The sequence below is a fragment of the Marmota marmota genome, unplaced genomic scaffold (assembly GCF_001458135.2).
Source record: "Marmota marmota marmota unplaced genomic scaffold, marMar, whole genome shotgun sequence".
NCBI lineage: Eukaryota > Metazoa > Chordata > Mammalia > Rodentia > Sciuridae > Marmota > Marmota marmota.
The window spans coordinates 63,137,290-63,151,358 of record NW_026000037.1 but is presented as its reverse complement, the minus strand read 5'-3'; the positions used below and the strand labels follow the sequence as shown (position 1 = coordinate 63,151,358).

The 14,069-nt window shown below is 30.8% G+C and overlaps 1 protein-coding gene across 2 annotated transcripts in view; it reads right to left on the bottom strand.

Moving 5' to 3' along the window:
- LOC107136658 (alkyldihydroxyacetonephosphate synthase, peroxisomal-like) overlaps window positions 1-14,069 on the bottom strand; it is a 58,380-nt gene that overhangs the window by 8,016 nt on the left and 36,295 nt on the right. For both annotated transcript variants that reach the window (XM_015478950.2, XM_048812546.1), the window contains exon 10: window positions 11,217-11,325. In XM_015478950.2, coding sequence (XP_015334436.2) covers window positions 11,217-11,325 — 109 coding nt within the window. The remainder of the gene's footprint in view (window positions 1-11,216; window positions 11,326-14,069) is intronic.

Sequence of the window (14,069 nt, the reverse complement as noted above, 5' to 3'; positions counted from 1 at the left end):
ATATATATATATATATATATATATATATATATATATATATATATCTCTCTCTCTCAAGCTAAATTAATCAAAAGTGATAAAGAAGTACACTACATACTACTCAAGGGAACCATACATCAACAAGACATAACAATTATAAATATATATATATATATATATATATATATATATGCACCAAACAATGGAGCATCTATGTTCAGCAAACAAACTCTTCTCAAGTTCAAGAGTCAAATAGACCACAACACAATAATTCTGGGTAACTTTAACACATCTCTTTCACCACTGGATAGATCTTTCAAACAAAAGCTGAACAAAGAAACTACAGAATTCAATAATACATCAATAACGTAGACTTAACTGACATATATAGAATATTTCATCCTTCAGCAAGTGAACATATATTCTTCTCAGCAGCACATGGAATCTTCTCTAAAATAGACCATATATTATGCCACAAAGCAACTCTTGGCAAATACAAAAAAGTATGCATTCTATCAGATCATAATAAAATGAAATTAGAAATTAATGATAAAATAAAAAATAAAAGCTACTCCAACACCTGGGGACTAAACAATACGTTACTGAATGAAAAATAAGTTGCAAAAGACATCAAGGAGGAGATTAAAAAATTCTCAGCGGTAAATGAGAACACTGATATAACATATCAAAATATCTGGGACACTATGAAGGCAGTACTAAAAGGAAAGTTCACTGCATGGAGTTCATTACATAAAAGAAGAAAAAGTCAACAAATAAATGACCTAATATTATATCTCAAAGCCCACAAAAAATAAGAACAAACCAACACCAAAATTAGCAGAAGACAGGAAATAATTAAACTCAAAAGCTAAAATCAATGAAATTGAAACAAACAAAAAACAAATGAAAAAATTGACAAAACAAAAAATTGGTCTTTGAACAAATAAATAATTGATAATCCCTTAGCCATGCTCACAAAGAGAAGGAGAGAGAAAACTCAAATTACTAACATCTGCGATGAAAAAGGAAATATCACAACAGACACTAAAGAAATACAGAATATAATTAGAAATTATTTTGAAAATTGTACTCCAATGAAACAGAAAATATCAAAGGCACTGACAAATTTCTAGAGTCCTATAATTCAGTTTGCCCAAAATGAATCAGAATTATATGCACAAGTTAAACAGATCAATTTCAAGCAATGAAATAGAAGACTCCATCAGAAGCCTACCAACCAAGAAAAAGCCCAGGACCAGATGGATACACAGCTGAGTTCTACAAGACTTTCAAAGAAGAACTAATATCAATACTCCTCAAATTATTTCATGAAACAGAAAAAGAGGAAACACTTCCAAATTCATTATACGAGGCCATTATCACCCTGATTCCAAAACCAGGCACAGACACATCAAAGAAAGAAAACTTCAGACCAATATCTCTAATGAATATAGATGCCAAAATTCTGACAAATCGAATACAAAAACATATCAAAAAGTTGGTGCACCACAATCAAGTGGGGATCATACCAGGGATGCAAGGTTGGTTCAACATATGGATATCAATTAATGTAATTCATCACATCAATAGATTTAAAGAAAAGAATCATATGATCATCTCAACTGGTGTGGAAAAAGCATTTGACAAAATACCACACCTCTTCATGTTCAAAACACTAGAAAAACTAGGGATAACAGGAACATATCTCAACATTGTTAAAGTTATCTATTCTAAGCCTAAGGCCAACATCATTCTAAATGGAGAAAATGGGAAGAATTCCCTCTAAAAACTGGAACAAGACAGGGATGCCTTCTTTGACCACTTCTATTTAACGTAGTTCTTGAAACTCTAGCCAGAGCAATTAGACATATGAAAGAAATTAAAGGGATATAGATAGAAAAAGAAGAACTCAAACTATCACTATTTGCTGAAGACATGATTCTATACTCAGAGGATCCAAAAAAAATCTCATCAGAAAACTTCTAATACATAAATTCAGCAAAGCAGCAGGATAAAAAAATCAACACCCATAAATTAAAGGCATTTCTGTATATCAGTAACAAATCCTCTGAAACAGAAATGAGGAAAACTATCCCATTTACAATAGCCTCAAAAAAATAAAATAAAAATACTTGGGAATCAACAAAAGAGGTGAAAGACCTCTACAATGAAAATTACTGAACACTAAAGGAAAAAAAATAAAGAAGACCTTAGAAGATAGAAAGACCTTGTTCTTGGATAGACAGAATTAATACTGTCAAAATGACCATACTACCAAATGCACTATATAGATTTAATGCAATTCTGATAAAAATCCCAATGACATTCCTCAGAGAAATAGAAAAAGCAATCATGAAATTCATCTGGAAAAATAAGAGACCCAAAATAGCTAAAGTAATCCTTAGCAAGAAGAGTGAAGTAGGTGGCATCAGTAGACTAGACCTTAAACTACAGAGCAATAATAACAAAAAATAGCATGGTTTGGCACCAAAATAGACTGGTAGACCAATGGTACAGAATAGAGGACACAGAGACAAACCCACCTAACTACAGTTATATTAGACAAAGGTACCAAAAACATACATTGGAGAAAAAATAGCCTCTTCAACAAATAGTGCTGGGAAAACTGGAACTCAAAAATCTTAGCACCAAAAAAACAAATAACCCAATCAACAAATGGGTCAAGGAATTGAACAGACACTTCTCAGAAGACAATGTAATCCCTAACAGAATCCAAGATGGCTTCATTGTAGAAATTAACAACCTAATTAAATAAATTCAGCAAAGCAGCAGGATAAAAAATCAACACCCATAAATCAGTTCTTATGGAACTGCAAGTGATCCAGAATAACTAAAAGAATATTAAAAAAAACCCACAACAACAGAAAGGAGAACTCACACTTCTCAATTTAAAAATTTGCTAAAAAAAACAGTAAACAAGTCAGTATAGTACAGGCATAAGACCGACAGAGATCAATGGAACTGGGAATCCAGAAAGAAACCCATTTTTTTATAGTCAGCTAATTCTTGACAGGGTGCCAAGACTTTCCAATAATGCCATTTTGAAAAAAATGGCACTAGGATAAATGGATATCTATATACAAAACAATGAAGTTGAACGCTTACCTCACACCACATACAAAAAGCAACTCAAAATGGACCAAAGATCTAAATATAAAAGCTAGAACTATAAATTTCTGGGAAGCAGCTATGACGGTATATCATCAGGACCCTGGATTTGTCATTATATTCTTAGATATGATACCCAAAACATGAGAGCCACAAAAGAAAAAAAAAATTGACTCAACCAAAATTTAAAACTTTTGTGCTTCAAAGACACAAGCAAGAAATCTATAGAATGGGAGAAAACATTTGCAAATCATTTACGTGACAGGGACTCATACCCAGAATAAAGTCTTTTATAATTCCATAATAAAGATAAATAACCAACCAAAAAGTAGGCAAATATTCTGAATAGACATATACAAGCAAATATACAAGGGATCAATAAACACATGAAAAAAAAAAAAGATGCTCAGGATCATTAGTCAAAAAAAAAAAAATGCTAATTAAGAATGAGCTCCCAGGTCGCCACCACTCATATGACTATAAATTTTTAAAAAACAGAAAATAACAGTGGTGGCAAAGATGTAAAGAAATTTGGAACTCTCATAAACTGCTTGTAGGAAAATAAAATGATGTAGCCATGCAGGAAAATAGTCTGGATGTTCTTTGAACTATAAAACTCAGGATGATGACCTGTGTGACCAACAATTCCACTTCAGATATATATCTAAGAAAAATGAAAACACTGTGTCCACACAACAATCAGTACAAGGATGTTTATCATAACATAACTGATAATAGCCAAAAGGTAAAAAGAGCCCAAATGTCCGTTATTGATAAATAGATAAACAAAATGTAGTATATCCATGCAATGAAATGTTATTCAGTTATAAAAAGGAATGAAGTACTACTGATATGTACTACAACAGCTGAATTTTAAAACATTATAGTAAGTAAAAGAAGTCACAAAAACACTAACTATACATATATAATTCCAGTTAGGTATAATGTCCAGAAAAAGCAAATCTATAGGGACAAAAAGTAGTTGCTCAGGGCATGGAGGTGTGTGAGTGTGAGCACAGGGTGGGGGTACTGATAGCTAAAAAGGACAGGGTTTCTTTTTGGGGTGAACTTTTAGTCTTTTGTCAGAAAGGGGCAAAAGGTTGACAGGTGAGTACTATGCTGTCTTCTCACCCATCAGCACAGAATTATCTATCACAACTATTCTATATTATCAAGACAGTTTTTAAAGTTGCTAATTTCCTTCCAGAATACTGACACAGTCACTAAACTTAGTTTTAAATGTTTTTACCCTTTCAACATTTTTACAAGTTTCCTAGTAGTCTTGGAATTAACACCTGATGTTCAAAGTCAGTTCTACAAACAAATTTAAAACTTGTCAGGCATAAATTCCTAAACACATGAATCACCTCATCCACCTACTCTAATCTATCCATAGGCTACAGAAAATCTTTTAAAATGCTTTCTGAAATTCAAGTTTCACCAGATTAAATTCATTTAGGGAAGGTCAATACAAACCCTGACTTTTGACAAGAAACTTTTCTTTTTAAAAACTGAACTCCCAGTTCTCATATTTTTGACATATTTTGACATATTTTCTTACTTCTGATTAATAAAGTAATTTAAAAATATTTCTCTGAATCACAACACCATAATCAAAATATGATCCAAAGGAAAAAAATGGAAACTACTTAAACATCAACCAATAGAGGATATATATTACAATAGTGTTGACTCTGGACAAATACACATCTTGAATTTTGTACATACTTCTACATATCTGAATTTTGTAAATGTAAATGTTATTACTCAAAAAGCTTATTTCAAAATACGTATGTATCTCTATACATACATAAAGGTTTTTTGAAATTCTCAAAATTCCTAAGTATTAATAAAATGAAGGCATGCCTCAAATTTCTATATATCCATATTGTTTTATATAAGATACACACCCTAAAGTAGTAAAGCCCACCATAACACTATGAGATTTTTAAAATCTAGTGTAAAATAAATTATTGTCTTATTCCAAGGCCAAGGAAGTGATCAAGGTGAGTCTATGCAACTTGTCATGTATCAGTTCATTACTCTCTCACTATGAGATCAAAATCCACCCAGGTCCCAAATGTAGTTTGATGGGGACGGCTTCCATTTAGACTTATACTGAAATTAAGCCAATCAAAAATGGATATGTCCAAATTCACTTCATCAAAAGGCCCATTTCTATGGTATCTTTATTTAATTAATTTTTATTAATTCTTTTGTTCTGGGAATATTAGATCAATAGTGAGATATAAAACTACATAGATTATTTATCACTTGATTATACACATCTTATGCCAATATTTTATATATACTTTATATAACTGTTTACAAAATAACTTCATGGAAATGTGACACCACTGAGGCTTACATATTATGTTTATGTTTAAAAACACATGCTTATATTTAAAAAATAGACTGCAATAACTTTCAACATTTTGTTTTATGATTTTCAAATATAATTTTTGTTCTTGAGGAAACATGAAGCTTTGATTGCTATTTATTATAAAATGCATGTATTTGCTTGGAGCAAATTTAAAATCTTTCATAATTTCATAAAATATACTCAAGTAACCTTCTGATTAGGAATAATGACAGTCATTTGATTCTGAAATTTCCCTCTCATTTTATGTTTCCCCTACCCTCTCCCCCCCAAAAAAAATCAACATGGAAAACAAGTCACACAAGGCCTACAACTTCAGTATTACAAATGTTTTTTGTTTAAAAGAACTTTAAAAGAACTTCTTTTGTTTAAAGAACCCTGCAACCTTCAAATTACCTCTAAGGAATTTGAGGAAAAAAAGAAAAAAAACTCCAACAGACCTCCTGCAGCTTTCCAGCTGCTACAAGCTAAAAAGTGAATAAGGGAAGGATTAAAAGATCACAAAACAAAGAGGGTAATTGAGGACTTGGAAGAAGCACAGACAAAATTACACCCAGAAAGTAAATGCACGACAAATAATGCCAATAAAAACAGAAGACTGCACAAGACCTCAGTAGTCCACAGCCTGACTACAAAGTGGAATTTGAAAATGTGAAGAACCAAAAATTACAGCCTTGGAGAAATACAAATGACACAAACACACAGAGAGAGAGAGAGAGAGAGAGACTCTGAGACTCTTTAGATACAAGGCAGTAAAGAAAAAGAATGGGAAAAGACAGCCATCCTTTGCCTCAATAAAACTACCACAAAAAACAAACAGCACAAAAGAGGACAGAACATGGGGAAAAAAACACTACCATACTAGAAACCTATTTAAAGTAATAAATATGAATAGAAAAAAAAACAGAGCAAAAACATTAAAAAAAAAAAAATACTGCAGCTGGGGGCAATGGTGCACACCTGTAGTCCCAGCAGATCCGGAGGCTTAGGAGGATCACGAGTTCAAAGCCAGCCTCAGCAATTTAGTAAGGCACTAAGCAACCCAGTGAGACTTTGTCTCTAAATAAAATTTAAAAAATAGGGCTGGGGATGTGGCTCAGTGGTTGAGTGCCCCTAAGTTCAATTCCCGGTACAAAAAAAAAAAAAGAAGAAATACTGCAAAAAAGTCAGAAAATACAAATAATAGTATGCAGAAAAAAAATCCCATTCCACAAACCAATCATGATCTTGAGAAGAAGTGCAATACAACAATTCAAAAGGAATTAAATATTGCCAAACAAGCTACTGGGAATACTAAACACAAACAGAGAATTAGAAACACAAAAATTAAAAACAAATTTAAAAAACCCTAGGAGAAATAAAACCAACCATCAAATTTGGGAAAGAAATACAGCAATTTAAAATTTAAAATTTAACAATTTTAAAAAGCACCTAAAAAATGACGGTTAAATTATAAGGTAACTGAATAGGAGATACACTTAAATGAAAACTTACTAAAGGGTATTTTTAAAAAGCAGAAAAATAGCCAACGAATGACACTAGAATAAAGAAATCAGAGAAAAAGTGGGTGAATTGGAAAGCAAAAGAATTCAAACATATGTATAATGGGCGTCCCTAAAGAATAAAAATCAAAATAATAAAACACTTTTTTTTTTTAATGTGGTGCTGAGTATCGAACCCAGTGCCTCACACATGCTAGGCAAGCGCTCTACCACTGAGTCCCCACACTGTCAGCCCCCCCAAAATACCTTTATTTTTTAAATAGAAATTTTAAAAAAATATATTTAACGTTACAATCCAAAAAAATTGGCTAGAAATAAAAGACGTGAGTCTATACATTGGAAAGGTCTACTAGATACTACTACAGCAAATAACCCAACCAATCAACTTAAACTCTAAGAGTATAATGACAAAGGAAAAAAAAAAATCCTGGGCCTCCAGGTAAAAAGAGAAAACAACCTATGAAAAGCAAGAGAAATAGACTGGTATCATTTTTTTAAAAACAATAAATAAAATTATTTATTGAGGGAGCTGCATTATAATAGGGGAGCTGCATTTTCAAGAAAGTTAGAGAAAGGATGACCCAAAGACGTATCCATTCAAGCCGTCCTTAGTATCAAAGTCACAGAAAACCAGTTTAGAACATTCCAGAACTCAGGGAATGGTCAAAGTGCCTTTCCTGAGAAATACACCCAAGGATGATCTTTATTTAATTAAAACATGACTAGTGAATCTTTAAAAAAGGATTGATATAAGCCATTTTTATCTACTTAATTGTAGAGCAAACATTAAAACAAAAGCATTATCAGTAGGTTAAAAAACAAAATTACACTTTGTCTTTCAAATAAAAGAAAGTTAAATTATTAGTAAATCCTATGGTTAGGAAAAGAATGCAAAGCATTTATAATGCTTTGAATATTTATTGTAATTTGCATTATACTGATCATGTTAGAGCACCTAAAATAGAAGAAAACTCCTTATTGGAAGAAAACATGAAAAATTTACAACACAAAACAAGACAAACACATTATACTTCAGGTTATTAGGCATATGTAAAATTTAGGATTACCAGGTGCAATGGCACACACCTGTAATGCCAGCAGCTCAGGAGCCTGAGGCAGGAGCATTGCAAGTTCAAAGTCAGCCTCATCAACTTAATGAGGCCCTCAGCAACTTAGCAAGACCCCAACTCAAAAGAAAATAAAAAGGGCTGGGATGTGTCTCAGTGGTTAAGTGCCCCTAGGTTCAATCCCAGGTACGAAATAAAAATTCAAGGTTGTCATCAAATAATTTAATTACGGAAAAGAAAAAGAAAAAAAATATTTTTAACCTTCAGGAAAGGTTTATGATCACATTTAAGACATAAGGTTATTATATATGCAGTTCAAAACAGCACATAAAAATACATTTTACAGGGTATAGGTTATAGCTATAACTTATACCAGAACTCAGGAAATGGTCTTTATTTATTTATTGTTTGCTCTACAATTAAGTAGATAAAATGGTTTACAGGGTGTAGGTTATAGCTCAGTGGCAGAGTGTTTGTCTACCATGTGTGAGGCTCTGGGTTCAATCCTTAGCACCGCATTAAAAACAACAACAACAACAAAAAACCCATAAAGGCATGCTGTCCATTAAATAAATATATATATATTTTGCAACAGAACATGATGTACATAAATTTACTTTCTCAGTCATGTCATCTCCTAGCCTATTTAAAAATAATGCTATATTTGCATATAAGCTGAAATAGTGATTAGGAATCATAAATGGTAAAGATCAATGATATCAAAATAATAAACAGCCAGAATAACAGTAATAAACTTAACATTTGGTGTTATTAATTGCTGAGCACAATCACATTAAATCCTCACAACAAATTTATGAAGAGGGATGCTTTTATTATTTTCATTTTACAGCTGAGGACATTTGACACAGATAATTACCTAATTTAAACAAAGTCCCAGAAACACAAGTGATAAAACTAGAATTGAAATCCAAATCTGACAGACTTCATGGTTCATGCTCTTAAATCAGTATGCTATTTTGAATACATATTCATAATAAAATCTCACTTAACTATTTATACCTATTTTCCATAGGTATAAAAATCTTCCTAGAAGATTTCTTCACTTACTTTACTGTTTTCCTACCTTAAATCTCTCTCCAGTCCCCTTATAACCTGCTGTTTACTCTACCAAGCAATTAAACCTTATGTCCTACTTATACTGAAAAATTGGCAGTTTCATGATGAAGCAGACATGGGGTTTTCTCACTTCTCAGTCTGTCTCTATGTTGTTTTTTAAAGAGTAAATACTGTTCATCTTTCTATATTTGACCTGGAATTATTTTCTGCTAACAACCTTCAACAACCACTTTAGGTATTGCTTCTCGGGAGAAGCCTTCAAATACCCATCAACCTGACCTGATCTGTATTTCTCCTGCAATTACTTTAATCATAGAATTTATCACACTGTTGTGTAATGACCTATACTTAAGTGCCCTTAAATGTGCTAGCACAGTACCTAACAAGCAGAATTTTTAAAACACTGAGAAAAAAAACTGAAGAGTTTACTTAAAAAGATAATTTATATTTTATAGATTCAATTCCAACTATGTATATATCAATAATAAAATTAAAAACTATGAATTTTAGGGGGAGAGTAGTGGTATACAGCTATAATACCAGTGACTTGGGAAGCTGAAATAAGAGGATTGCAAGTTCCAGGCCAGCCTGGGCAAATTAGGAAGACACTGTCTATAAAGTAAAAAATAAAAGGACTGGAGATGCTCACTGATAAAGCACCCCTAAGTCCAATTCCCAGTATCTGAACAAATAAATAAATAAGTAAATAAATATGAATTTTAATACCCATTTCTTATTTACCTTGAAATCTAATAGCAAAATTTATATTCTTTTAGTTAACTTTTAGATAATGCATTAATGTAAGAATTTCCAGAAAAATATTTGACAACTATATTATTTTAAAGAAACTTAATATTTTATTTTTCTCATTAAAAATGTAGCTGTTTTTTCCTAGAAGATTATTCTGATCAGAAATGGAATAAACTAAGTAAACTGGTGAGAAATCTCAACAAAAGTCTCATTGATTATCATGCAAAACACCTAAGCTATACCCTTGGACAAGAGTCTATCAAATTTTAGTGATATGGTAAAGATCATATCACTTTATCATAACACCAAAAGCTAGACTTTGTCATTTTTCTCCTCTTTGATGTTACCATCAAAGATTGTAATCTATCTTCTAACATCTTAATTCATTATAACTACTTGTTCCATTTCTCAATATAGCTTAAAATCTTTTTCTACTTGGACCACCTCTAAAGTAAATGAGTTCCTTTGCCAATTTACACTTTCTTGTTTTAATTTATCAAATTTAGAAATAATTTCTTGTTTTAGATTATTTTGTTTCTCCAAATTCTTATTTTTCTGAATTCTCCAAGCCTCCCATTCAAAGAACTGAAAATTATGGTCATGTTTAGCTTATTCATACAATTCACTGTATCTACCTACAGTCTGTGAAACATAAAGAAAAGGTTAATTTTCTTCTAATCTATATAGCAACTACATATTTAGAATGACCTAAAGAACTACATTCTAATCTATCCAACATTAAGTAACCAGCTAAGGATACTACTTGCAAAATTTAATGACCAACAGGTTTAAAAGATATGTGACTCAAAGTACTGGGGGCTGAAATGAAGAAAATTATGTAACATGCATTGATGAATATGTCAAAATGAACCCTATTATTATGTATAATGCACTAATAAAGATGTGAATCAGAATTTAATTTCAGGTCTTCTAAAAATCAAATAGTAAAAAAAAAGGTAAAATTATAGAAAAATAAGACAGCAAGATAATGTTTACAACTGTAAAGATATTAAACAGTATAGTACACAATATTAAACTACTTTACATCCTACTTTTCCTAAAATTAATTAAAAATTCTGAAAGAAAAAAATGTAATTTAAAAAAGATGCACTGTCTCCAGAAAAAAAGCAAAATGAACAAGAAAGTTAAATACGATGTTCTCATAATAAAAACTTTATGAAATACTAAAATAATAAAACTTTTTAAAAAATTACTATTCCTTAAGTATATAAAATGTCTTTCTTTCAAAGATCTGATATCAAATAACATAGATTTTTCACAAAATTGAGTCACCTGTATTTTTTTTCATAATAAATCTGCAGTTATATTTACCTTCAGATCCCATGATGAAGTGATGGATATCAGGGCCTGTTGACATACGAGGTCCTTGACAGCTTTTTTCTATTACACCTCTAGGTGTTACCATTTTCATATGAACCACCTGTTTAATACAATACAGTTTGTAAATTCTAGGAATCAGCCATTGAATTAGTGTGCGTATATATATATATACACATTTTGCATATTCATATAAAATACTACTTTTAAAATGTGGGGCTGGGGCTGGGATTGTGGCTCAGTTGTAGAATGTTCGCCTAGCACGCACAAAGCACTGGATTCGATCCTCAGCACCACATAAATGTAAAATAAAGATATTGTGTCTACCTAAAACTAAAAAATAAATATTAAAAAAAAAGAAATGTGGGGCTAAGCAATAGATTGTGATGCCCTTTAGGACTTTAGTATCTTTTAGTAATTCTTAGACTAAAGATAAAAATTTGTATATAACCTAAAAGAGAGAAAAATCCTAAAATTATTATATGCCTCTTGATTTAAGCTGATTTAAATATATTCATCATCTTAAGAATAGAAAAACATACTTCTTTAATTAAAGATTTAGTCCAAGGTTATCCATATGACAAAGAACTAAGGACTCAAACAACAAACAACAGTGAAGATATTACTTTAACAGGCTCATTCTTTCATTAACTTCGTATATATAGTAATATATTATTATATCATATAGTATATGATTATATATACTATATAATATACATTATAATATTATGTTATATATTATACACTATATATTGTATATAACATGCTATACGTACACATAACATACATGTATATGTGTGATGATATTTTTTATATATTTATATATTTTATTTATTTTTTTATTTCTCATTAAGTTGCCCAGGTTGGCCTCAAACCTGCAATCCTCCTGCCTCAGACTCTCAAACTGCTGGGATCACAAGCATATGCCATTACACCTGGCTATTTAAACGTATTTTATGAAACACTATTACTCATGTCAGGTACTGTGCTACACGCTTGGAATTCTAAGAAAAATAATATTTTTGCCTTATCCCCACAAAAAAAAAGAATGAAATATCAATTATGATCATGTCAAATGAAGATGGGGCTGGGCTTATAGATCAGTGGTAGAGCATTTGCCTAGCATGCACCAGGCTCTGGATTAGATCTCAAGTACCACAAAAATAGACAGATTTAAAGAGACAGAACTGAGTTAAAGAGAAAAAGCAAGAGACATATGTAAGTGCACTGTATAGGTAAGAAAGTCAATATTTTGGGCAAGAAGGATCATTCTAAAAATCAGTTTCAATATCTCATTTGGAAAGAGGTACAACTCCAACACATTTTTAGAATGGATTTTTGACCACTAAAGAGGACATATAAGCAATTCACAAAATAAGAAATGAGAAGTGCCAGTGAAGACATTTTCAAAGTTTACACTCTAGCAATTAAAAAAAGAAAAAAATACACACACACACACAAAACTAAAACACAAAATATAAACAAAAAGGCCCAGTTAACTACAAAGATTCTCATAGTGCTAGTGGGAATATCAATCAGTACAAACATGTTATATGGCAATTTGGCTGGAGGATTCAAAGACTTAAAAATGTATAAATTTCTTGATCCAACAATTCAACCTCAGGGAGCCTACTAAAACAAAGGAATATGCCCAAGAAACTACATTAGAGGATATTTTTATCAGTTTTCTGTAATTTTAAAATCAAGAATAACTACGGAGACTGTTTAATAAACCATGAATTATCCATAAAGATTATGTGAACCCTTTTTAAATGATGGTGTACACCTCCATTCACTCATGTTAATACACTGATAACAAAAATTAAAGAACAAATCAAACACAGTATGATTCCTTTTATATTAAAAACTAGATATACTCATGTGTTTGTGGTATGCCTAGAAAAATAATTGGGAAAATAAATATAAAGATGTTAAAATTCTTAGAAATGACTATGTATTTAATATACAAAGAACATGTAATTTTTTATAATATGTATATATATTATTCTTAAAATAAAAACAAGTTGTTATCTAATTACATAAATTATCCATATAATAGTTGATTTTAAAAGAAGGATTTTCTTCTGAAAACTTTTAAAAACTAAATGCTTACTATGTCACACTTTATTTACTTTTGTGAAATTCAGAATTTTTAGTTTGATTTTATTACTGTAGGATTCTACTTTTCCTTCTAACAGTACTTTATAATGAAAAAGTATAGCAGAACACCTTTTACAGTGGCAGTGGATTATTGTTAAAGATCATGAGCTTCAACTCCATAGCATCAGTGTAAGAAACTGTAACCAAAAATGCTAGGAAATCCTTTGGTGAAAAGACTTCTAATAAATCAAAAGATAACTCAAGTTGAACTTTAATTAGAATTCCTTAAAATGTCCTTGGAAACAAAGGGGGACAGGAAATTTAAAGTTAAAAGTTTATTCTATTGTACACAAAAAAAAGTATTCAAGACTTTTGAATCTTCAGATTAAAAGTTAGACCAAATAACTCTTTTCAACTTTTTTCCAAAGTTAAAATATCATTACTTAATATACTTTATACACTAATAATGATTAAAGAAATGTTAATACTTCTAAAAAGTGTAATATTTTTCATGAGCTCCAGTGCAGGCACAGATATTAAAAATATATCAATTTTAGTAGAGATTTCAAAAAAGCAATGAAAATTAAGATAGTTTCAGAGGATACAAGATGTTGCAAAAAAATTAAATTAAAAACAAAATGTGCTTAGTAACTGCTTGTCAGATAAGTACATTAGGATGTACACTTATAATCTGTGGCCCTTAACTATCTCCAAAAAATGACTAAAATAAATTAAATGCTTTGGCAG